This window comes from Giraffa tippelskirchi, chromosome 7, assembly GCF_054371585.1.
Source record: "Giraffa tippelskirchi isolate mGirTip1 chromosome 7, T2T-mGirTip1v1.2.pri, whole genome shotgun sequence".
NCBI classification, from domain to species: domain Eukaryota; kingdom Metazoa; phylum Chordata; class Mammalia; order Artiodactyla; family Giraffidae; genus Giraffa; species Giraffa tippelskirchi.
Window position 1 is genome coordinate 15984977 of NC_137281.1, and position 21221 is coordinate 16006197.

At 54.4% G+C, this 21221-nt stretch overlaps 2 protein-coding genes across 10 annotated transcripts; one reads left to right on the forward strand and one right to left on the reverse strand.

The window, feature by feature from the left end:
• The first annotated feature begins 46 nt into the window (after positions 1-46).
• On the forward strand, positions 47-7874 carry NFKBID (NFKB inhibitor delta). Of its 4 annotated transcripts, none has more exons than XM_081505780.1 (12): positions 47-144; positions 1543-1643; positions 1840-1900; positions 2275-2492; positions 2746-2936; positions 3018-3123; positions 3243-3389; positions 3504-3555; positions 3648-3796; positions 5928-6044; positions 6335-6499; positions 7213-7874. In XM_081505780.1, the coding sequence occupies exons 4-12, from the start codon at positions 2487-2489 to the stop codon at positions 7264-7266; spliced, it is 987 nt and encodes a 328-aa protein (XP_081361906.1). In that variant the 5' UTR covers positions 47-144; positions 1543-1643; positions 1840-1900; positions 2275-2486; the 3' UTR covers positions 7267-7874. The 4 variants fall into 4 exon arrangements, with proteins under 4 accessions (XP_081361906.1, XP_081361905.1, XP_081361907.1 ...); XM_081505779.1 differs by lacking the exon at positions 47-144 and adding an exon at positions 836-1430; XM_081505781.1 differs by lacking the exon at positions 47-144 and adding an exon at positions 836-1159.
• Positions 7875-11438: 3564 nt separating this feature from the next.
• APLP1 (amyloid beta precursor like protein 1) lies at positions 11439-21088 on the reverse strand. Of its 6 annotated transcripts, none has more exons than XM_081517197.1 (17): positions 20843-21088; positions 19855-19998; positions 18909-19041; positions 18566-18678; positions 18230-18363; positions 17933-18117; positions 17344-17474; positions 16897-16971; positions 15863-16021; positions 15640-15768; positions 14138-14237; positions 13096-13203; positions 12811-12834; positions 12552-12613; positions 12260-12322; positions 11985-12128; positions 11439-11894 (listed from the first exon to the last, which is right to left on the reverse strand). In XM_081517197.1, exons 1-17 carry the CDS (start codon positions 20969-20971, stop codon positions 11796-11798), a joined length of 1932 nt encoding a protein of 643 aa, XP_081373323.1. In that variant the 5' UTR covers positions 20972-21088; the 3' UTR covers positions 11439-11795. The 6 variants fall into 6 exon arrangements, 5 of the variants coding, with proteins under 5 accessions (XP_081373323.1, XP_081373321.1, XP_081373322.1 ...); XM_081517195.1 differs by having other exon boundaries at positions 12552-12636; positions 12807-12834; XM_081517196.1 differs by having other exon boundaries at positions 12811-12837.
• Between the last annotated feature and the right edge of the window lie 133 nt (positions 21089-21221).

Here is a 21221-nt window from a genome sequence, read left to right on the forward strand (position 1 = left end):
GCAGAATCTCCGTTTAAAATCTCGCGGGGGGACCCGGTCCAAGATCGGGGACCCGGCGGCGGCTCCGCGGGAAAGCAGCGAGGCTGGCGCAGCGCCGAGGCCGGGGCCCTGGGGGCCCGCAATCAGCACCACGGAATCCCCGAGGTAACTGGGAGACGGGGAGGTGAGGTACGCTCGGCCCCTAAGAGAGGGGCTGGGGGACGGACTCCTGAAGTTCTGAGGGACGGAGATGGACATCAAGAGTGAGGGGTCTAGCATCAAGCTGAGCGTGAGAACCCCATGTGTGCAGGGGGCAGAGGGTGCAGAGTCCTGGGTCGTGATGCCGGAGCGGCTGGGATTCTGGGCGCCGAGTCCGGAGAGCCAAAGTACTGGGGATCCGGAGTCTTAGGTCCTGGAGGTGAAAGTGCTGGGAAACCCAGAGCCCTGCCTGGGTCCTAGGAGGAGGGTCTGGCGACCCAGCCGCCCTACTCTAGAAAGAGGCTGGATTGAGTTCTTGGGGGCGTTTGAAATTGGCCAAGGTCTGGATAGGCAAGGTCCGAGGCTTGGCCGCAGGGATGCTCTCTGCCCGTGACCGTGCCCCCACCCTGGGATTTCCCGAGTCGCCACCCGGCCCGGGTCCTCGGGCTGAGCAGGAATTCCCCATGTGCGGGGATTCCACGAGCGCCACGCTTGGCCACGCATCGCGTTTCGGGGTCGGACACCTGGTGTATAGGGCAGAGAGGAAGAGGGAGGTGGAAGATTCCCTTGCGTGAGCGCCGTGACGTCAGCGCGTCGCGTCTGGGCTGTTTCCGAGTCCGCCCTCCCGCGCTTAACCCTTTCTCCGCCCGAACCGGGTGAGGGCTGAGGGCTCAGTCTTCTAGGGTCCTGCGAACAAGGAGTCTGGAAACTGGGACTCCTAGGTCCTAGAGGGGAGTAGGCTGAGGCCCGGACTCCTGGGTCCTGGGATAGCGGTTGCGAGTCTCCCAGACTCCTGTGGGGTGGGGCTTGGACTCCTGGGTCTGAAGAAGTGGGCAAGGACCGAACTTTTGGATCCTTGAAGAGCCAGCGGGCTGTTGACTTCGTGGTTCCTCAGGGAGAGGGGCTGGGGACTCGGATATCTGGTTTCCCGAGGAAAAGTATCAGGGCAGCTTCTAGGGCAGAGAGATTTGGGAACCTGGATGTGCGTCTCTGTGGAGGGAAGCCCGGCATCGCCCCGAATTCCTCAGGACTGGGAGATCTGGGGGTGGGGTGCGGTGGAATTTTTCACGGAAGTGGCGGGCAGGGGGAGGGGGGCTGCAGAGGCGCCCTCCACCCCCTTCCTTAGTTTCCACGACGCTGGTGGAAAGTTGGGTCAGAGGGGAAGTGCGGAGCAAAAGGAAGGAAACGGCGGAGGCGGCGGCGGCGCCGCACCCGAAATCTTAGATTGGCTTTGGAGTTCTCAGGCGACAGCAGTATGCCATTTTTTTCCGCGCGGGAGGGCGAGGAGGATGCTCAGATCCACTCCCCCGCGCCCTTGGGTGATTTAAAGACCCCTGATAACTTCCCTCCCTCCTCACCCCGCAGTGAGCCGGAATGAGCGCAGCCATTGTCCGTCACAGACGGTGAAGAAACTGCTAGAAGAACAGAGGCGCCGCCAGCAGCAGCCAGACGCCGGTGGGCTACCGGTGAGCCCCAGAAAGCCCTGTAAACTACAACTCCCATGAGGCCGTGTCCTGGTGGGCAAGGACTTGCTGCCTTGCTGGGCCCTCAGGGCTGATGAGAGATGTAGTCCTGACTTAGGTGCCCTGTAGGTGGGGAATGGGTGCCGAGAAGTCTGCTGGATAAATTCCCCCTCGTTTCTTTTTGTTTCGGCCTCTACAGGGACAGTTCCCACCTCCCCTGGCCCAGCCCCTGACTCCATCTGTGAATGAGGGTGAAGCTGGTAAGTCTGGAATCTCACTTGGTTCCCTCAGGGACTCAGACATCCCCGCTCTTAGAACTTTCCAGAACTCAGGTGTTAGGCCCTCATTCTTGCTGAGACCTGGTAGAAGTTTGATCTCCCAGATTCTCTGGAGCTCAGTAGTTTATGCATGTAGTCCTTCAGGGGCCCAGGCTCCCAGCCTGGAGTCTAGGCCCTCACCCACTCAGTGTTCAGGCATTTAGGCCCCCAAAGTACAAACTTCCAGCCCTTTAGTGCCCCAGAAATACTAGCTTTCTGTATCCTGGGGACGCTGGCCCTCATACAGCTCCTGTCTGGGCTGCTACTTCCCTGACTCTGGTAACCGGGCCTGCCCCTGCTCCTCCTCTCACACACAGGCCATACTCACTTCCCAGCACACCAGGAGACTGTGGGTTCTGGACTTGGCAGCCTGGCGCCCCCCACTGGCTTTGTAGACTGGGACTCCAACACGCATGCTGCCTGCACAGACAGCCTCTACTCTTATCCTGCTTCTGCTGCTGAAAGTTTTCTGACTCCTGACTTCTACTCACCCTCGGACCCCGGGCGGCCGTGTTCGTTTCCCCTGGGGATGGAGGTGAGACCGACAACGGGAACTGAATGCTGAAGGGTCCCTGAGATGCCCAGTTGCCCGTATGCAGCACAGCATTCTGAGATGCCTGAGTTAGGAGCCCATTCCTCAGATGGGCAAAACTGAGGCCCAAAGGTCCAGGGTTCTGGCCGCAGATGGAACACCCAGCCATTCTGCCTAGCACTCTGTATGTATATGTGTGTGGTGGAAAGAGGGAATTCTCAGCTGACTGGCTCTCCCCACCCCCTGTACCCTTCAGGACCCCCTGGACACTCGGCTCTATGCAGACCCTTCCCTGCCACAGGCAGGATCCTGGAGGGCTTCTGGGCCCCCCTCAGGACCTCCACAGTTGCCTCCTGTGGTCACTGGACCATCCCTGGACGCTGCCCGTGCTCACATGCTGGCTCTGGGGCCCCAGAAGCTGCTGGCACAGGATGAGGAGGGAGACACGTGAGTACCGGGGAGTGGAGTCTGCGGGCTGCCTGCTGAGCTGGGGTGCTGTGCTCATTGCTGCCCCCCACCTGTCCCCAGGCTCCTGCACCTGTTTGCGGCACGGGGGTTGCGCTGGGCAGCATACGCCGCAGCTGAGATGCTCCAAGCGTACAGACATCTGGACATTCGTGAGCATAAGGGCAAGGTGAGGGCTAGAGGCTTGGTCTCCTGGATCTGAGGACAAAAGGGCTGGGGGCCTGGGTCCCTGGTTTTCAGAGGGTAGGGGACGGGGGTACCCAGCCTGACCTTTCCTGACACCTGCAGACCCCTCTTCTGGTGGCTGCTGCTGCCAACCAACCCCTGATTGTGGAGGATCTGCTGAACCTAGGAGCGGAACCCAACGCCACTGACCATCAAGGACGTTCCGTCTTACACGTGGCCGCTACGTATGGGCTCCCAAGAGTCCTCTTGGTATGTCCGTTTGGCAGGTGGGATGAGTGGGATGGACTAAGTTGCCTAGATCCTGACTTTCAGGGCTACATGGCCTGGAGAGACTCTAAGCCAGCTCTCTGCCTTCTCCTCCAGGCTGTAATTAACTCAGGGGTTCGAGTTGACATAGAAGCCAGAGACTTTGAGGGTAAGTTGAATGGTGAGCAGGGTGTTGTGGCAGGTGGGGCTGGGCCGGGGGAGTGCTCCAGATGTAGAGTCCTCACTGTCTCTGCTCTGCAGGTCTCACCCCACTCCACACAGCCATCCTGGCCCTCAACGTGGCTATGCACCCACCTGACCTATATCCCCCAGTACTGAGTACCCAGGCCCAGGACAGGCTGGCTTGCGTCAAGATGTTGCTGCACATGGGTGCTGATCACACCAGCCAGGTGAGCTGGGCAATGGACAGCTAGCCCCAAGGAGGGCATGTGTCATGGGAGTTGTTGAATGTTCAAGAAGGCTAAATAAATGCTGACTTGCCCCTTGTCAGTGGCATGAACTTAAACGTGTTACTTCACTTCTCTGTGCCCCAGTTGTCAACTGGGAATAATATTAATGATCTTAGCTTATATTTATCAAGCACTTAACTATTATTAAACACTGAGTTTCACCAATTAGCTAATTGAATCCTCACAAACATGCTTTGATGTGTGTGCCGTTATTGCCTTCTCCATTTTAATGGTAATGAAACTGAGGCTCAAGGGCTCAAAAATCTTGTACCTTGTAAGTGTCAGAGAGGGGATTCAAGCCCAGGTGGCCTGACCCTAGAATCCAGCTCTTAATACATATATTCTCCTCCTTCCTGACAGTAGCTCCTTCAAAGGCTGGCTGAAAGAATTACACATCCACTCATTGTTTTGGATTTTTTTTGTTTTAGTTAAAGAACTTTGAACACAGATAAAGTACAGAAAATAATATTGATATAATAAACTCCACCTACCCAATATAAATAACCAGTAACTCATAGCTAGTCCTATCCCATTCGTTTCTCCACTTCCCTGTATTATTTTTAAGTAAATCCAAGCTTATAATTTTATGGGTAAAATTATACCCATAAATATTTGTCTTAAAAGATAAGAATTCTTTCTAACCTCAGTACCATTATTCCACCTTAAAAAATTTAACAATCTCATAATATCAAATATCTTGTGTTCAAATTTTTTTTTGGCTCTAAAGTAACATACGAGCTTCCCAGGTGGCGCAGCAGTAGAGAATCTGCCTGCTAAGCAGGAGACGAGGGTTCAATCCCTGGGTTGGGAAGATCCCCTCAAGAAGGAAATGGCAACCCACTCCAGTATTCTTGCCTGGAAAATCCCATGGACAAAGGAGCCTGGGAGGCTGTAGTCCATGGGGTCACAAAGAGTCGGACATAACTTAGTGACTGAGCATGCAAGCACAGTAACATACATTTATTTTTTTCATTAAAAAAAAACCAAAAAAACTATGATCCAAATAAAGCTCACACATTGCAATGATATGTCCTTTTTAAAAAAATTTTTATTAAAGTATAGTTGATTTACAACATTGTGTTAATTTCGGGTATACAACAGTGATTTATTTGTACATATATATACATATTATATTTCATATTCTTTTCCATTATGGTTTATTACAGGATATTAAGTCTAGTTCCCTGTGCTACATAGTAGGACCTTGTTTGTCTATTTTATATGTAGTAGTTTGTTTCTGCTAATCCCAAACTCCTAATTTATCCTCCCCCACCCCCTTTCCCTTTTAGTAAGTATGTTTCCTATGTCTAAACACACAATTTTTCATGTTTATTATCATTAGGGATTCTTTGAAGGCACATAATAAAGTTTCATTGTGGAAAATGTCTTTATTTGCTTCAAAACATGAAGAGAGCTACTTAATATGGAAGTAGATACAGGGTTAGGTAGTCCACTGATAAATGCTTCTCAGCTCCCATCCTTGTAGATAAAATAGTCCATGTGGGATGTGGGTGCATTTTACTGTGTTCAATAGAACATGGGCTGGCCAGGGCAGCTGCTAGTCCAGAGATCCAGAGAGCTCCGTTGGAGGACTAGAACAGGAGTCTTTTTCTCAATGATACCTGGGCTGGAAAACTGTCTTCATGAATATACAGTTCAGTGGTGCTTATGATCTGAATGTGTGCTTGTGTTCACTCAATTGCTCAGTTGTGTCCGACTCTACAACCCAATGGGCTGTAGCCCGCAAGGCTCCTCTGTCTGTGGGATTTTCCCGGCAAGAATACTGGAGTGGGTTGCCATTTCCTCCTCCAGGGGATCTTCCCAACCCAGGGCTCGAAACCATGTCTCTTGTGTCTCCTGCATTGGCAGGCAAAGTCTTTACCACTGCTCCATGATCTGAATGGCACCCCTTAAATTTGGTATTCTTGTAGAGTGCACAGTGCATACAACTGTATAATGCACATATGGGTGCTTGCAAAAGAGGAGCAGAGTCTCTAAAGGCTCTTGGGTTCCATGGGTGGAGGCCTGGGTATGAGGACCGGCCTGACCTCTGCCGTTCCCCTCTCCACAGGAGATCAAGAGCAACAAGACTGTTCTGCACTTGGCTGTGCAGGCCGCCAACCCGACCCTGGTTCAGCTGCTACTGTCGCTGCCACGGGGAGACCTGCGGGCCTTTGTCAACCTGAAGGTAGGGGCCTGGGCTGGAATGTGCAGATTGGGTGAGATGTGGCAGAGATGGGCAGCTGGATGCTGGGGGTTCTGTGGGCTGTGGCTGTGGAGGGGACGATGTATAGGATGTGGACCTAGACCTGGGGCATGTGTTGGGCATAGAGGGCTGTGTGGGATGTGGTGTGGAGCAGGGCTCTGGGACGTGAGAGGGGACATGTGGGACGTGAATGTGGCAGAATAGAGTATGAGGTCGAGAGCCCAGGCCAGCTGAGTCTGCTTCCTTAGCAGTCCTCCCCTCACTGTCTCCAGGCCCATGGGAACACTGCCCTCCACATGGCGGCCGCCCTGCCCCCTGGGCCAGCCCAGGAGGCCATTGTGCGGCGCCTGCTCGCAGCTGGAGCGGATCCAACACTGCGCAATCTGGAGAATGAGCAGCCTGTCCACCTGCTACGGCCTGGGCCGGGCCCCGAGGGGGTGAGCACTGAGCTATCCCTGACTGCAGGGAGAACCTCTGACTCCATCCATTCCTGACTTTAGAGGGTGACTTGTAGTCTCAGAAGGTGACCTTGACCCTTCTCCGACCCTGACTTCAAAATGTGACCTTGAGGGACTTCCCTGGCAGTCCAATGGTTAATACTTCCCAATTCCACTGCAAGGGGCATGGGTTTGATCCCTGGTCTGGGAACTAAGATCCCACATGCCACGCAGCACAGCCAAAAAACAAAAGTGACCTTGGACCTCAGTGTCTGCTCCCTTGCCTGATAAGGGTGACGCCTCCTGACCTCTATTTCAACCTTGACCTCAGTATGACCTCTACTTTTAACCCTGAATCCTGACCTTAAGGTGTGACCTTTGATCCCCAGGATGACCTCTGGCCCCCTGACTTTTAGTCCTGACCCCAGAGTGGGACTTCTGACCCTCAAATGTGACTCTGACTCCTAGCTTCTCCCCTTGGACTCCCAGTCCTCAATGCTAATCCCAAGGTGGGAACTCCCAGCCAGCAACACCTTTGCTCAGGAGCCTTGATTCATTGTGTGCACAAGGCTTCACCCCCATTCCCACACGTTTGACCTTCAAACCCATCTGACTCGATTCACTTCTCTCTAACCCCCAACTTCACAGGGTGCGCTTGCCCCATCTCTCCTTGCAGCCTCTCAAACTTCTCTCCTGTCTTGTCTTGTCCACAGCTCCGGCAGCTATTGAAGAGGAGCCGAGTGGCACCCCCAGGCCTGTCCTCTTAGGACGCAAACCCAGAACCTGGACTGATTTTCCAGTCCCCACCGTCCTGTGGGACAACCAGCGTATGCTAATGTTGCAAATCCGTGATAATGTATGTGGACAGTGTCCAGCCTTTGGGGTCTTACATTAAAACCCCAAAATGGCTGCTAGGGGGTAAACAGTCCCCAATATTTGGGGTGGTATGATACCCCTCCCCCACCCACAAGGAGCCCCCTTGATGATTTCTGTGAAATCGAGGCCCCTTGATTGTTTCTGTGAAACACCGTAGACCCCCCAACCTTTTCCCCTGCAGGATCTTTCGGGGTCCCTTCCGCTAACTCAGCTCTTTACACCTGGAACCGCAGTTATAACTCCCTTACATGGTACTTGGAACCCCCCAAAACAGCTTCTGGTACCATCCCAGTAGAGCTCCAAGATGACCCAGTGACCTCCCTGGGACCCACCCCCTTCAGGTCCCTAACCCTGAGACATAGGAAGGACTCTCCTAAGTTAGAGTCCCCTAGGTCTTTTTAAGTCAGAACTCAACCAGGCCCCTGTCCCAGACCTCGGTATTTCCAGTGAATCCCCTCCCCTCTCTGAAACTCCCAATTAAACTCAACCTGGACTGGAACCGTTACTATCTAATCGCTCATCATTGGTGCAGGGAAGCGACTGAGGAGCTGTGTTTGGGTGAATGTGTCTGGGTGGGGTGTTGTAGCAGACATTGTTGGGGGGCCAAGTCCACATCCTGTCACCCTCCGCGCTCAACACCTGGTGGTCTAACTGCCAGGGCCAGCATGTGAGTCTTTGCCTGTGGGCCTTCTCAGACCACTGGTGCCCACTTTGCCTCTTCCCACTCCAGTAGCCCTCAACCAGTGATTGACTGAAGGGAGATGGTATGTAAATGCTCCAGGCCCACGCCATCAGTGGGGATGACTGTGCTGTTCTACACAGGCTCTCAAAGTTCCCCGACGGAATGAACCTCCAGCTCTCTACCCAGAGGTTCTGGCTTGCTAACATGCCCTTTCGTGGCAGCTTTTTCCCTTTTCTGTGTCACTTCTTGCTTCCCCCACCAGTGTTTTCCACCCCTTCCAGGTAATCATGTCCTCAAATCCCTGCCTCAGCCTCTGCTTCTGGAGAAACCTTAACTAAAGACAGAAGGCCTCCGCAATGCCCCCTTCTCATATCTGCCCCACAGCCTCTGTTCTGGCCTCCATTCCAATCTCATCCCTCCAGAAAGCCCTCTGAGCCGTGTCAGCCCCCACTGCTTGGAGCCTCTCACGGACAGCAAACTAAGCACACTTGAGGGTGCAAACCAGTGTCTCTACCTCAAGAACTAAGGCTTAAAACAACCACCACTTTTTTTGGTCATGATTTTGCAATCTGGGCTGGGCTGAGCTGGGCAGTTCTGCTGTCTTGCTTTGGTCACTCCTGTGGCTGCAGTCAGCTGGAGGCCTGCTTGGGCTAGACGATGGCATTCACATGTCTGAGAGTTCGGTCAAGATGGCTGAAACCCCCGAGAGTGAACCAAACATCCCTCTCTGGTCCCTCCAGGAGGGAAGGAGGATCCCTTCACGTGGTAGCTTCAAGAGAACAAGCCCTTGCTCACATTATGCTTGCTGACACCACATTGGTCAAAGTCCGTCATGTGGCCAAGCCCAGAATCTGTGGGGAGGAGGGTACTACCCAAGGACAAGAAGGCTGGGAGGTGGGGTCACTGGTGGTACCAGCGCAAGTCTCCCACATCAGCTGCCTTGGACCAGCACGTGTGTGCTCCTCTGTGTGTACTCACATACTGGCAGCCGACCCATGAAAAATTCATGGAAATATGTCATATTTCATCAATTCTAGGAAGAACTTAATAGGAATTCATCTTACAGTCAATTATGTGACCTAGTTTAATGTCAGCATATTTTTCCTTTGTGGTACACAAAATAATGGTATTTATTTTTGATAGTATCTTAGATTCTGTTGACATATGTGTATCCCAACGTGTATCAAAACACACACATTCACACACACACCACTAACATGATAATATGTCTGCATGTGTGTTTGTGTGCGCTCTGTTGTGTCCGACTTCATGACCCTATGGACTCTGGCCCACCAGGTTCCTCAGTCCATGGAATTTTCCAGTCAAGAATACTGGACTGGGTTGCCATTTTCTTCTCCAGGGAATCTTTCTGACCCAAGGATTGAACCCACCTCTCTTGAGTCACCTGCATTGGCAGGCAGATTCTTTACCACTGAGCCACCTGGGAAGCCCAACATATCTCTGAAAAACTGCTTTGCTAAAAGAATAATTAAATTGCTTTCAGTGGGAAAATAAGAGTGGCTTAGGGGCACAAGAACATCAAATAAGCAGTAGTAAAGTTATTTTTCCTGCTGGAATTTCAATAAAACAGTGTTTTTAAACTAATTACTCTAAGTATGGCCATTAAAATGCAAATATTCTTAAGGAATCATGCACTGAGCATATTGAGCAAAATGGCCTTTCATTTTCTATCCCACCTGCTCAGAGCTCCTTACCGATTGTTAGCCTGTTAATCACCCTTGGCTGTGTAAATAGAAAGGCAGGTTTTCCCCTGCTTGTAGTGCTAGTTACATATTTCTGAACTGATGTTAAAACCAGATCAGAATGATGTCACTAACTGGGTTCTTTTTTTTGACCACACTGCAAGGAATGTGGGATCTTAGTTCTTCAACCAGGGATCGAACTCGTGCCCCCAGAAGTTGAAGCGTGGTGTCTTAACTACTGGGCCGCCAGGGAAGTCCCAGAAACTGGGTTCTTAATAAAACTGTAACATTGTATCCAACTTGCATCATGTAGACATCTTTCTCCCAATACTTATCATGTCTATATTTAACATACATGACCTATATTTATATGTATATATTATGTAGAGCTCACCACGGTGAGCTCACTGGTCCTTCGGCAAAAATAGAAATGTTGCTCCCTGAAGCGGCTTAGCAGCAGCAGCAGCAGCTCCCTCCCTTAGTAGTCTGTCAGAAAATTGTGCTAGCCTGATACTGGGACACAACACATTACTGCCATCTGCTGGGAAGCTGTGGTAAAAATGCGATCTGCAATGTCTAGGAGATGAAATTTTGCAGTGAGCAACCTGAACACCATATGGGACATCCATGGGTTATTAGCCAGGAGGTTAGCAAAATGGCCAAGAGTGTGGGCACTGGAGCCAGGTTTTCTGGGTTGAATTTCTAGCTCCAACGCTTCCTAGATGGCAACCTTGAGAATGTGATGAAACGTCTCTTTGCCTCCATTTCCTAATCTATTAATGAGGATAGTTGTAGTACCTACTTCATGGGGTGATTAAGTGTGCCATTGCATGTAAAGCCCTTGGATCAGTGCCTGCCACGGGGTGCTATATGAGTTTGCTCCCATGTCATTTTAGAATTTATTCAACAAATATGAAATGCCAGGCACAATTCCAATGTCTCAATAAATATTACTCCTTTTAATCCTCATAACAACCCTCCTGAAACAAGTAATGTATGGAGGGATAGCTCTGGCACATTACAAAATGGGATGCAGTTGCAGACAACACATAACCCTTACTGGGACACGTGGGTGAATTTCCACATCCCACGGGGATTCCTATCACCTCCCCAAGAAGGGATGAAGACTCAGGGATAGGAAGTATGGCTCAAGATTCCCTGTCCCTCATTGAGCTCACAGGTCAGGGATGGATGTTGTATGTGACTGTGTATGAGTAGAAGGCAGGGGGAATTTGCAAAGTCTCCTTGGAGTCCAGCCTGAAACCTAGCTGATACTGGCCTAGAAAGGGCAGTCCGTTCAGTACCACGGAAAGCTCCTGGGTGGGCGGGAGAGCCTATCCTAGATCTCTGGACCCCGCCCTCTTCCAAGGTCCCACCCGGATTTAAAGCTTTGGTAATGAATCCACCTGCCAATGCAGGAGACACAGGAGAGGCAGGTTTCATTCCTGGGTTGGGAAGATCCACTGGAGGAGGAAATGGCTACCTACTCCACTATTCTTGCCTAAAAAATCCCATGGACAGAGGAGCCTGGCAGGCTGCAGTCCATGGGGTTGCAAAGAGTTCAACATGACTGAGCAACTGAGCACACACTGTTTAAAAATGTGAAGGAGGTCTGGGCGGGGTTGCACCAATGTCCAGAACTGATTACACCCTGATTCCCCCAGAAAGACAAAAGATGGCCTGGTGGGGAAGAGGACTTTATTGGGATATTAGTGGAGGACACATGGGAGGATGAGTTTCAGGGAACAACAGACACTAGGACCAAGCTGCTGGTCACCTTAAGGAACAATAAATTAATGTACAAAATAAATTAAAGTGAGGAGGTCTCAAGGAGGCGGGGAGGGCAGCTGGGAATACCCAGGGATTTCTTAGGGATGGAATTTGGAATTGGAAAGGGGAAATAAGAATTTCCAACCCCCTCACAAAGGGTCTGAAATGAACTTTCTCACCCTCTCCCCCAGGCTGGGAGTTAGGGTTCAGGGGTTCCAGGAAGGGGGAAGGCCTGGGCTCAGCTGAAGGGGTGAAGGGGGTTGGTTCAGGGTCGTTCCTCCAGGAAGCGGTAGGTGGGGTTCTCATAGCCATGACGCTGCAGTTCACGGAGCTGCTGCTCCTCCAGGGTCAGCATGGGGTCCACCTGCAACGGGGGCAGGGGTGGGAGAATGGGCCGTAGGGACAGATCTGGGCTCTGGGGCTCCTCCCCACTCCAGGTCTTTGTGCCCCTTACCTCCACCACTCCGTGACTGATAGCCCCGTAGGGCTTCTTCCGGCGCAAGAGCAGCAGGGAGAGGATGATGAGGGAGCCCCCGCCGACTCCCATGATCAGCAGACCGGACACGGCCTCTCGGGACACACCTGTGCCAGCTGGGGCCTGCAGTGGGAGGAGAGGGCACCAGGGTCATCTTTGAGGCTGACCAGGGCCCTGTGTGCCTTTGGGAGTCACAGTCTAGCCACTGACCTCTGATCTCTCCCCCTAAGTGCCCTGAATATTCCTCCTCTTACCAGCTCGTCCCTCTGAATCTCCGATGAGTGGAAAGGAAAGCCCCTTGGAAGAGACGCATTCACCTGGGGGAGTAGGAGGTGTCAGGAGTCTGGGCTCCACCCCCCTCCTCCCCTGGGCCCAGGAGGGCATCCCCCAGCCCTCTTCTCCCCTAGGACCCTGAGTCCATGTCCTCAGCCCCTTCTTCCCTCCGAGGCCAAGGAATCCAAGCCCCCCGCGCGTTCCTCCTGCAGACCTAAGAGTCCAGGCCCCCTCCTACCCTGCCTCAGGTGCCCACAGGTCTGACTGGCTTACCTTCCGTTCATACTGCTCCAGGGGGGTCACCTTGTCTTTCCCAGAGGACGCGGCATCTTGTTCTGTGGACCATAACCCCCAAATCCTATCTCATTCCTGAGAGTCCAGAATGGTGATAACCCCGCCTGAGGAAGGGTCGGAGGGGCACAAGATCCCACCCCAGGAGGCCTGGGGTTCCCAGTGTGTGGGCCCTCTTCCACTCTGGGCTCAAGGACTCAGAGGGATGTGGTGACCAGGGGCTACTCTGCGAGCTACTCACCTTTGGGAAGGCCCATGGGGGTGTCTGCTGGCAGCCAGAGGAGACAAGACAGGTGGAACCGTGAAGAGAGGAGAGCATCACTGAAGAAAGTGTGGGGACACCCCCTCCCAGGGGCCGAGGTAGGAGGATCGAGGACCCTCCAGAGGCCTCCACAACCCAGACACTCCTTCCCACCCTCTACCGCTCACCCAGTGGCTAAGACACCTCCAGACTTTAGGGGATGAGAATTGAGGTTGAGGGCCTGTCCCCCAAAGTCTGGGATTATGTATATTTGGGTTAACTCACCATCCTTGGAATCCAGGGGCTGTAGCCCACTCTTGTCCTCACTGCTGCCCCCTGGGGCAGGGGCTTCCAGCTCACTGGGGCCCAGGTGTTCAGAGTGAAGGAGTTCCTCTGAGTGGAACATGCAGAAAGGGGGTGATTTCATGAGCACAGGGATTCACAGAACAGGATGGTGCCTGTTAGGGTGAATGAATGGCACCCTAACAATAAGCATGATGGGGGGGAGCCGTACATGAGATGTGGGAAAGTAGCGAGCTGAATGTTGGAGGAGGGAGATTGAAGTTCAAGAGAATGGCCTCCTCAGGACTTCGCTGGTGGTTTGGGGCTAAGACTCTACACTCCCAATGCAGGAGCCCAGTTTCGATCCTTGGTCAGAGAACTAAAATCCACAAGCCGCAACCAAGAGCCCACATGCCGTAACTAAAGATCCTGCATGCCGCAACTAAAGACAGGGTGTAGCCAAATAGATAAATAAGAGAATGGCCTCCTTACAGAGCAGAAGAATAAGGGTTAGGCATGCGACATCCAGGAGGAAGTTACAATCGATCTGGGGGCTCTGGGGTGGGGGGGTGTGTTACACTTCCTGATACTCATGCTTTTGAATAGACCTCACAGTGTAAATCTGGGTTGGGTGTGACTTGCTTTAACCAAGTGGGCCCAGGTCTTAAGAAGACCTGGCAGTTTCTACTTTGGTGCTTTGGGGAGCTTGAACCACCACGGAAGTCCACGTGCCTTGCTAGAGAGACTGCATGGAGGGGTTCCATGGAGAAGAGAGACCTCTCTGGAGGGGGAGAGGCTCATTCGTGCCAGAGTTCCAGCCTCTAGCTGACCTGTTAGTCCAAGGTAGCTACACGCTTGCCTACTGACAAGACCTGCAGAAGAAGCATCCAGCAAAACCCAGATGGTGGAATCACGAGCAGTGAAAATGATTGATTTAAGCCACTAAGTTTGTGTGTGTGGGTGGGTGGGTGGTGTTGTTACATAGGAATAGATAACTGAAATGGCAGGGGAGTCAAAGGTTGGGGGGTCATGGTCGGGCACTCACGGATCTGGGGCCGCAACTCCTGAGCCAGGCGGGGGTTCTGGTCAAGCAGCCCCAGGCTCTGATTCATCCTTTCCTCAATTACTTGAAGGTGGGTCTGCACCTGTTGGGGAGTGAGTGTGAGGGATGAACTGAGCCATGTGGGCTACAGAAGGGGAAACTGAGGCAGGGTGAAGGAGGAAGGTTAGGAGGGTCCCAGGACAAGTAGCACCTACAATGGACAGGAAGGAGGGTACAGGGGCCAGGAATTGGGCCATGGAGGGCAGGAAACTAGAGGAGGAGAAGCAAAATACAATGAAAAGGAAAAGATGTATGGAAGACAGGATGTGAGAGTCTTCGGAAGGAAAGTAAGGAAGAAGGAAAAGGAGTAGCTGCTAGGAAAAGTTGGGCACAGGAAGTAAGGTAAGTCTAGGGTACAAGGACTATAGTATAGAAGTCAGGAAATGTAGATGAGTCGGGGAAGAGGTAGAAAGTAGGGTCTGAGGAGTAGGAAGCAAGGTTTGAGGGGGTTCTGGAGAAGGAAGTAGAATTGGAGAGTCATGTGGGGACTTTCTTGGTGGTCGAATGGTTAAACTCTGCCTTCCAATGCAGGAGGTGTGGGTTCAATCCCTGGTTAGGAAACTAAGACCCCATGTGCTACAGAGTGTGGCCAAAAATTAAAAATAAATAAATATAGCTTGTTAAAAACGTTGGAAACGATGTGGTTCAAGGGCAAGGTTTGGAGCTCAAGAGCACAGAATCAGTATTCTTGGACAGGAAGAGAGCATCCAAAAAATAAGAATTAGGGTCTAAAGGCACTGAACAAGGGTTTTGGGGAGAAACAAGCAAGGTTATGGAAGAAGGAGCGTTGAGGGACAGGAACAGGGTTCCAGGCACAGGAGGGGGATTCTAGGACAGGAAATAAGAATCCAAAGGACAGGAAGTGGGAATTCAAGAACAAGAAAGGGGTCAGAGGCACAGCGGGTGATGGAGGCAGTGTTCCAGGGTCAGGAAGTAAGGATCTGAGGGATCAGAATGGATCCCAGGCACCGAAGGGGGGATCGAGGGAGAGGAAGGAGGTCCACAGGGCAGATAGAAGGTCTGAGGGATTTCCCAGTGGTCCAGTGGTTAAGAATCCATCTGCTCATGCAGGGGACACAGGTTTGATCCCTGGTCCGGGAAGATCCCACATGCCACGAGGGAACTGGGCTGATGCACCACAACTACTGAGCCCCCGGGCTATAATTACTGAAGCCTGTATGCCTAGAGCCTGTGCTCCACAAGAGAAACCACTGCCGTGAGAAGCCCGAGCACCACGAGGAAGAGCAGCCCCCACTTGCCGCAACCAGAGAAAGCCCTTGCACAGCAACAAAGACCCAGTGCAGCCCCAAAGAAATAGATAAATAAATGAATTGTTAAAAAAAGAAAGAGGATCTGAGGGGCAAGAGAAGAGTCTGAGGGACGGGGTCTGAGAGACCAAGGTCCGAGGGATGGCAGAGTATTTGGGAGCTGGAAGAACTGAGCACCTGGAAGCGCATCTGCTGGGCCTTCTCGGGGTCCACGGCAGCCACATGCTGGTAATGTCTCAGTGTGTGCCTCTGCTCCTTCTGCTCAGCTCGCAGGTAGCGCCGCAGGGCCAGCAGGACCCGCTCTGGCTGTGGAAGGGATGGATGCTGCCCAGGCCCGTCCCAGCCCTCTCCACCCTCTACCCTCTGCGCGCCCCCCCCCCGCCCCCCATGGCTCCTGTACCTGAGGCGGATCCCCCTGCAGCGCCGCCAGGAAACCTTCCAAGGCGGCGCGGCGCTGGTCATTGATCAGGGCGATGACTCGGGTGGCATGGGTCTCCACCAGGCGCTGTCGCTCACCAGACACCTGCTCCTCCAGGGTCTGCAGGATGGACTGGAAATGCTGGTGACGGGGTGGGCACAGGGTCAGGAGAGAGGCATAGCCAGATGAAACCCAGGTCAAAGAGAGTCTGGAAAGGGAGGGCTATTGGACCACAAGCAGGGTGGGGCACCATGGATCCAGGCCTGGACAGAGTTGACCTGGGGTGGGACTAGAAGACAAGAGACTGGCTGGAGGGGCCGGGTAGAGTAGGGGCAGGATCAGCTCTACTGGGAGCCCAGGTGAAGGTGTCCACTGAATGGGTAGGAAGAGTGAAGAGTGCTGGCCTGTGTGAAGCTGAAAGGGACCAAGTATTGCAGGAAAGGTGGGGCTTAGGCCTGGGCAGGGCCCACTGGAGACAGGCTATACCTAAATAAGCCTGAGTAGGGTGGAAGCGGGAGTCAGGGAATGGGGCTAAGCTGAGCCAGGTCTACACAGGGTAGGGCTGTGCCAAGGTGAGGCTGAGAGAGGTGGGTGGGAGAGTGATGAGGCTGGGTCTACTGAGGAGGGATTGGGTAAAAGTGAAATGAGAGTGGCAGGACCAGAGTGGGGGGGGCAGGGCTGAGCATCAAAGAGAGGCTGAGAAGGACTTGGCTGTGTCTGCAGTGTCCTGGCTTGGGAGAGGCCTCCAGAGTCAGCCCTCAGAGGTTAGGATCAAGTTAAGACAAGGTAAAATATGGCCAGTGGGAGGAGGAAGAAGAGGAAAGCAAAGTCAGATTGGATGTAGGCCAAGAGGGGCGGAGCCAAGTGTAGGGGTGGGACCAGGAGAAGCCCATATCAGTAGGAAGGGGTGAAACTGGATGAAGTCAGAAAAAGCCTAAGCCAAGCTGAAGCCCATTATGCCCCAGGTAGTGGACAGGCCCAAGTACCCAAGTAGGACACTCTGGAGGCTGTCCTACCTCATTCAGGGCCTGTCTGTCAGCTTTAGGCAGGTTCTTGGACTGGTTGTCTGCCATGGCCCACTCACGCATCACCTGGGGACAAGGGGAGCTTCAGGATCCTAGAAGCCACTCTGCTGTACCCAGTAAGTCCCCACATCCCATCCTTCCTCAGAGTCGCCAGATCCCTTGAGTCCCATGGCCTCTTGGATCGCCGAGAGAGAGGATTCAGAAGGAATTTAAGGTGGAAGAGTACCATGCTTCAGAGTTGCCATGGAATCTGGTGGTGTCTCAGTGGGACTCTAGGTGGGTTGGGGATCCTTGGTCATCTTAGGGGTGGGTTGAGGGCTAGGGGATGATGGAGGCTTGGGGAGCCTTGAGAGGTAGTCTCAATGTGTTTCTGAGGAATTCCCTGGTAATTAGGGAGCTCTGTGTTATGGGGGATCCTGGGGCCACCAGTACCATCACCTCATTAATCTGGCGCATCCTGCGCTCCTCCAGGTCCATCTTGGCCCTCAGGAAGCCTTCATGCTCACTGATTTCTCCAGGCATGCCAAAGTACACGTCCACACCATCTGTGGGCCTTGGGGTGGGAGTCACTGCAAGGCCGGGAATCTGGGAGTCAGCCTGAAGCCTAGCTCCAGGTCAGCTTCCCTTTCCAGAGAACTGCATTTCCTAGAGTGCAGTGGAGACCCCTGTGTGTTCACTTCAACCACAGCTGCTGCCTGGCATCACACAAGATGTGGTTCTGAATTGGACCTGTTCTTGCAAAGCTTAGGAATCTATCACACTAACAATCAAGCTTTCCTCCAAATAATCCTTCAGACCTACCAAATGGCTCCTCCACTTCTGGGTACCCCCAAACCACCCTTACTCTTTGCATTCCTCACAGGGTAGCCCTTCCACCTCTACTTTATCCAAAGCCATTACCATCCCTCCCATTTCCCCCTACAGGGCTTCTCCCCAGCAGGTCCCTCCTCAAATGCCCCTACACCAAAGCTCTCTTAAATCTTCCTCTTTCTAGGGTGGAGAGGGTGGGGTTTAGAGATGGCTTCACCTTTGCTGACCCCTGCAGGGGTCTGGGAGCTTGAGGATGGGACTCTCTCCTCCTCCTCTTCCTCGTCAGCCCGTGGGGGCTCCACAAAGTAATCATCTACTGGCTGCAGGAAGGATTCCTCCTCTTCCTCGTCATCGCCCCTCTCAACTCTGCCTCCCGGGGGCCAGGACCGGGTGGAGGGGTCACTGAGGGAGCAGAAGATGCAAGGAAATAAGAACCTGGGCCCAGGCCCCCAGGCTTCCATCTCCTGCCTCAGGAGCCTGGAGGGTTAGGCCTGGAAGGTTCCCTCTCACTCACCCGACTGCTGTCCCAGATGGGTTGGGGGTTGCTGGAGGCGGGCAGCACACATATTCCACACCTCGGAACCGATCCGCGCCACAGGGCAAAAGCATGCCTGAGCCATGCAGGATGAGGCCCTGGGAGCTGCAGGCCTGTGGGAAGAGTGGGCACAGATACCAGGACTAAGGGGTAAGGAAGGGTAGAGGGGGAGCCTGGATGCCTGAGTCTTAGGAGCTGATGGGGCTTGGAGCCTGGATTCCTGGTTCTGTCCCACTGGGAAGAGGGGGTTGTGGAGGAGGAGGGTGTTAGGGGATTGGAATTCTGGGTTCTTGGGGAGGGGTGGTGAGGACTTACCTCCTGCGCCTCCTGCTGCCTCCGGGTTGAACTCTCGCACTGGTCCATGCGCTCCTGGTGCAAGAACCGGCAGCCTTCAGGCACCAGCAGGGCCTCGCTCACGAATTCACCGGCTGGAAAATCGGAGGGCATCGGTGTGAGACACTCCCACAGCCACTAGCCCTACCCACTCCCCCCCACCCCAGAATCCAGATCTTTTATCCTCAGAGGCTTCTGTCCCACTGTGGATCCAGGCACCTAGCTCCCTAATGTGAACCTGAGACCAGGGCCAGACTCTCACCCCTTGGAGACTACCACCCAACCCCCCACCTTCCGTTCCCCAACCCCCCAGCCTGTGACTCACGCAGGCAGTGGAAAGGCACAACTTGGTGGTGGGGGTGGGCACAGTGGCCTCCCCGGGCACCCCCGCACCATTGTTCCATGGGGATGGCCTGCGTCGCCTGCTCCACACGTGCAATCTGCAGCTCCGGGTACATCTGGGGGCACCAAGTCGGGCAATCAGCCCTCTGCCCCGCCCCTGCCAGGTGCGTTCCTGCGCTGGCATGTCCCTTTTCAAGGCTCTAGTATTCGAAAGAACTTTTCTTCCCTAGGTGGGCTTCTCTGTAGAACAGGACTTAGATATCTAAGCTCCACAAGCCATTGGCCACGCCCCTTAGTACCTCTCCCTGCCATCCTTAGGCTCCGCCCCTTTGCCTGTCGTGTTTCTTTACGAAGGTCCCTCCATTACCCCAAAGCTGTCCCTTTAAGCCCACCTCTTTTCTAGTAGCCTCTGCCCCTTCCCCCAATCAAGTTCATCTCCCCATAGATTCCACCCTTTTTTAAGCCTCGCCTCTGGCCTCTCAGGATCCTTTCTCTTTGTGTTAGACCTGCTTTTTCACAGCCACACCTCCTAGCTTTCCACTCTCCCACTGGGTTCCACCCCTTTCCCAGTCACTCGAATCCACGAGGTCTTTTTGTCTTAGCCCCGCCTCTTCTTTGCCACGCCCACCTACACCTGCTCTTTAAAGTGTCCACCACATTGTTAAATTCCATCTCATCATTGGACACTGTCCTCAGCTGGCCGTGTTTGCACGGTTCTTCCCTTTTCTTGACCTAGTTTCTCAAAAACAGGTCCTGTCCTATCCTAACTTCCCCTCTTTGTTGGCCATGTCCCCTAGCTTCCCATGCCTTCTTGAACCCCTCAACCTCCCCGTACCTTGCTTTGCACGGCTAGCTTCTTAAGGGCAACCTGGCCCCAACTTGGACCCGCTTTTTTGCTGGCCACGCCCCTCCCAGTCGGTCCCGCCTACCTGTCTGCAGTACTCCAGCACGCGCTGCGGGTCCCGGAGACAGCGTCGTGAGAGCTGTGGGTCTGGTTCCCAGCGGCCGGTGCGCAGGTCCCGGTGAAGGGTTGGGCGCCCGCATAGTCCAGCCACCTGGGCAGACCCTGGGGCCTGGGGGTGGGGGCGGAGGGGTCAGCGAGTGTACAGGGGACGCTGACATGTGAGTCCTCCGGTCCTTTGCTCCCTAGGACCCAGATGGTCACATCCCCAGTACCAGCCCCCTCCATCAACCACGGCGCACCCGCCTCTGTGGAGGTTCGGTTCCCTGGGAAACAGCTCCCACTGGGCCGGGGGCCGCCCCAGCTCTGTCGTTGCTATGGCGACTCGGGGTCTCCCGGGATTCTCAAGGCCTTGTTGCCGCGGAGGCAAGCCCCGCCCCCCACCCCAGCGCAGCCGCACTGGAGCTCGAAGGGGTTAAACTTGAATGGCGGGGGAGGAGGCCAGAACCCAGGCGTTCTGCCCCCTCCTCCCTCCGTCCCTAGCTCACGCTCGCATTCTCGAGTGGAAAGACCACAAGGCCTGGCTTCAGGGCCCTGCAGGCCTGGACACTAAGTCCTTGGGGGATGGAGAGCTACATCCTGGGTTGGGGGGGCGGTGGCTGGAGGTCTAGCCTCCTGCGTTCTGGGAGCCTTGCGGGAGCCTTCATATGGGTCCCGAGGATAAAAGGGGCCCAGATTCTTGGCTCTAGGTGCCTTGCTGCCCGGCGGGTCCTATTCAGATGGGCAGGGGCTGGGGCTGAGTCACCTAGGTCGAGAGGGTCTGAAGGGGCTAGACTTCGGGACGACGCTGGGGCCTGGACTTAAGGGTTTCTGAATGCCTAGTGCTATTAGGGGCGCCTGGCGGCTGGCCACCTGGCTGAAAAGTCTGCGCTTTCTGCTCCGGACCTATCCGCCCCGGGGTCCAGAGGCCCGGTCCCGCCCCTTCCCCCACCCCCTAGGGCCCAGCCGGGGCTCACCTCGGCCGCGCTGGGGCTCCCACCGGCCAGGTTCCCTTCGGCGAGCTGCACACGCAGAAGCAGCAGCAACAGTGGCAGCAACCGCAGGAGCGGGCCCAGACCACGAGCGGTGGGGCTGGCGGGCCCCATGTCCGGGCCCTCGCGCCCTCACGTCTCCAGCACTCCCGCCCAGCCGGGCCCCAGCGGTGACAGGAGCTCCCAGCGCCACGGCCGCCGCCTCCTCCGCCGACGCCCCCGAGCTGCGCCGGCGCCGCCAGCCCCGCCCCGCGCCGGCTCCGCCTTCCCGGCCGGGACAATAGCGTGGCAGCTTTGCGCACAGCTGAGCAACCTGGAACCCCCGGGTGGGAGCCTGCACCAGGCCCCCGCCCCCTTGAGATTC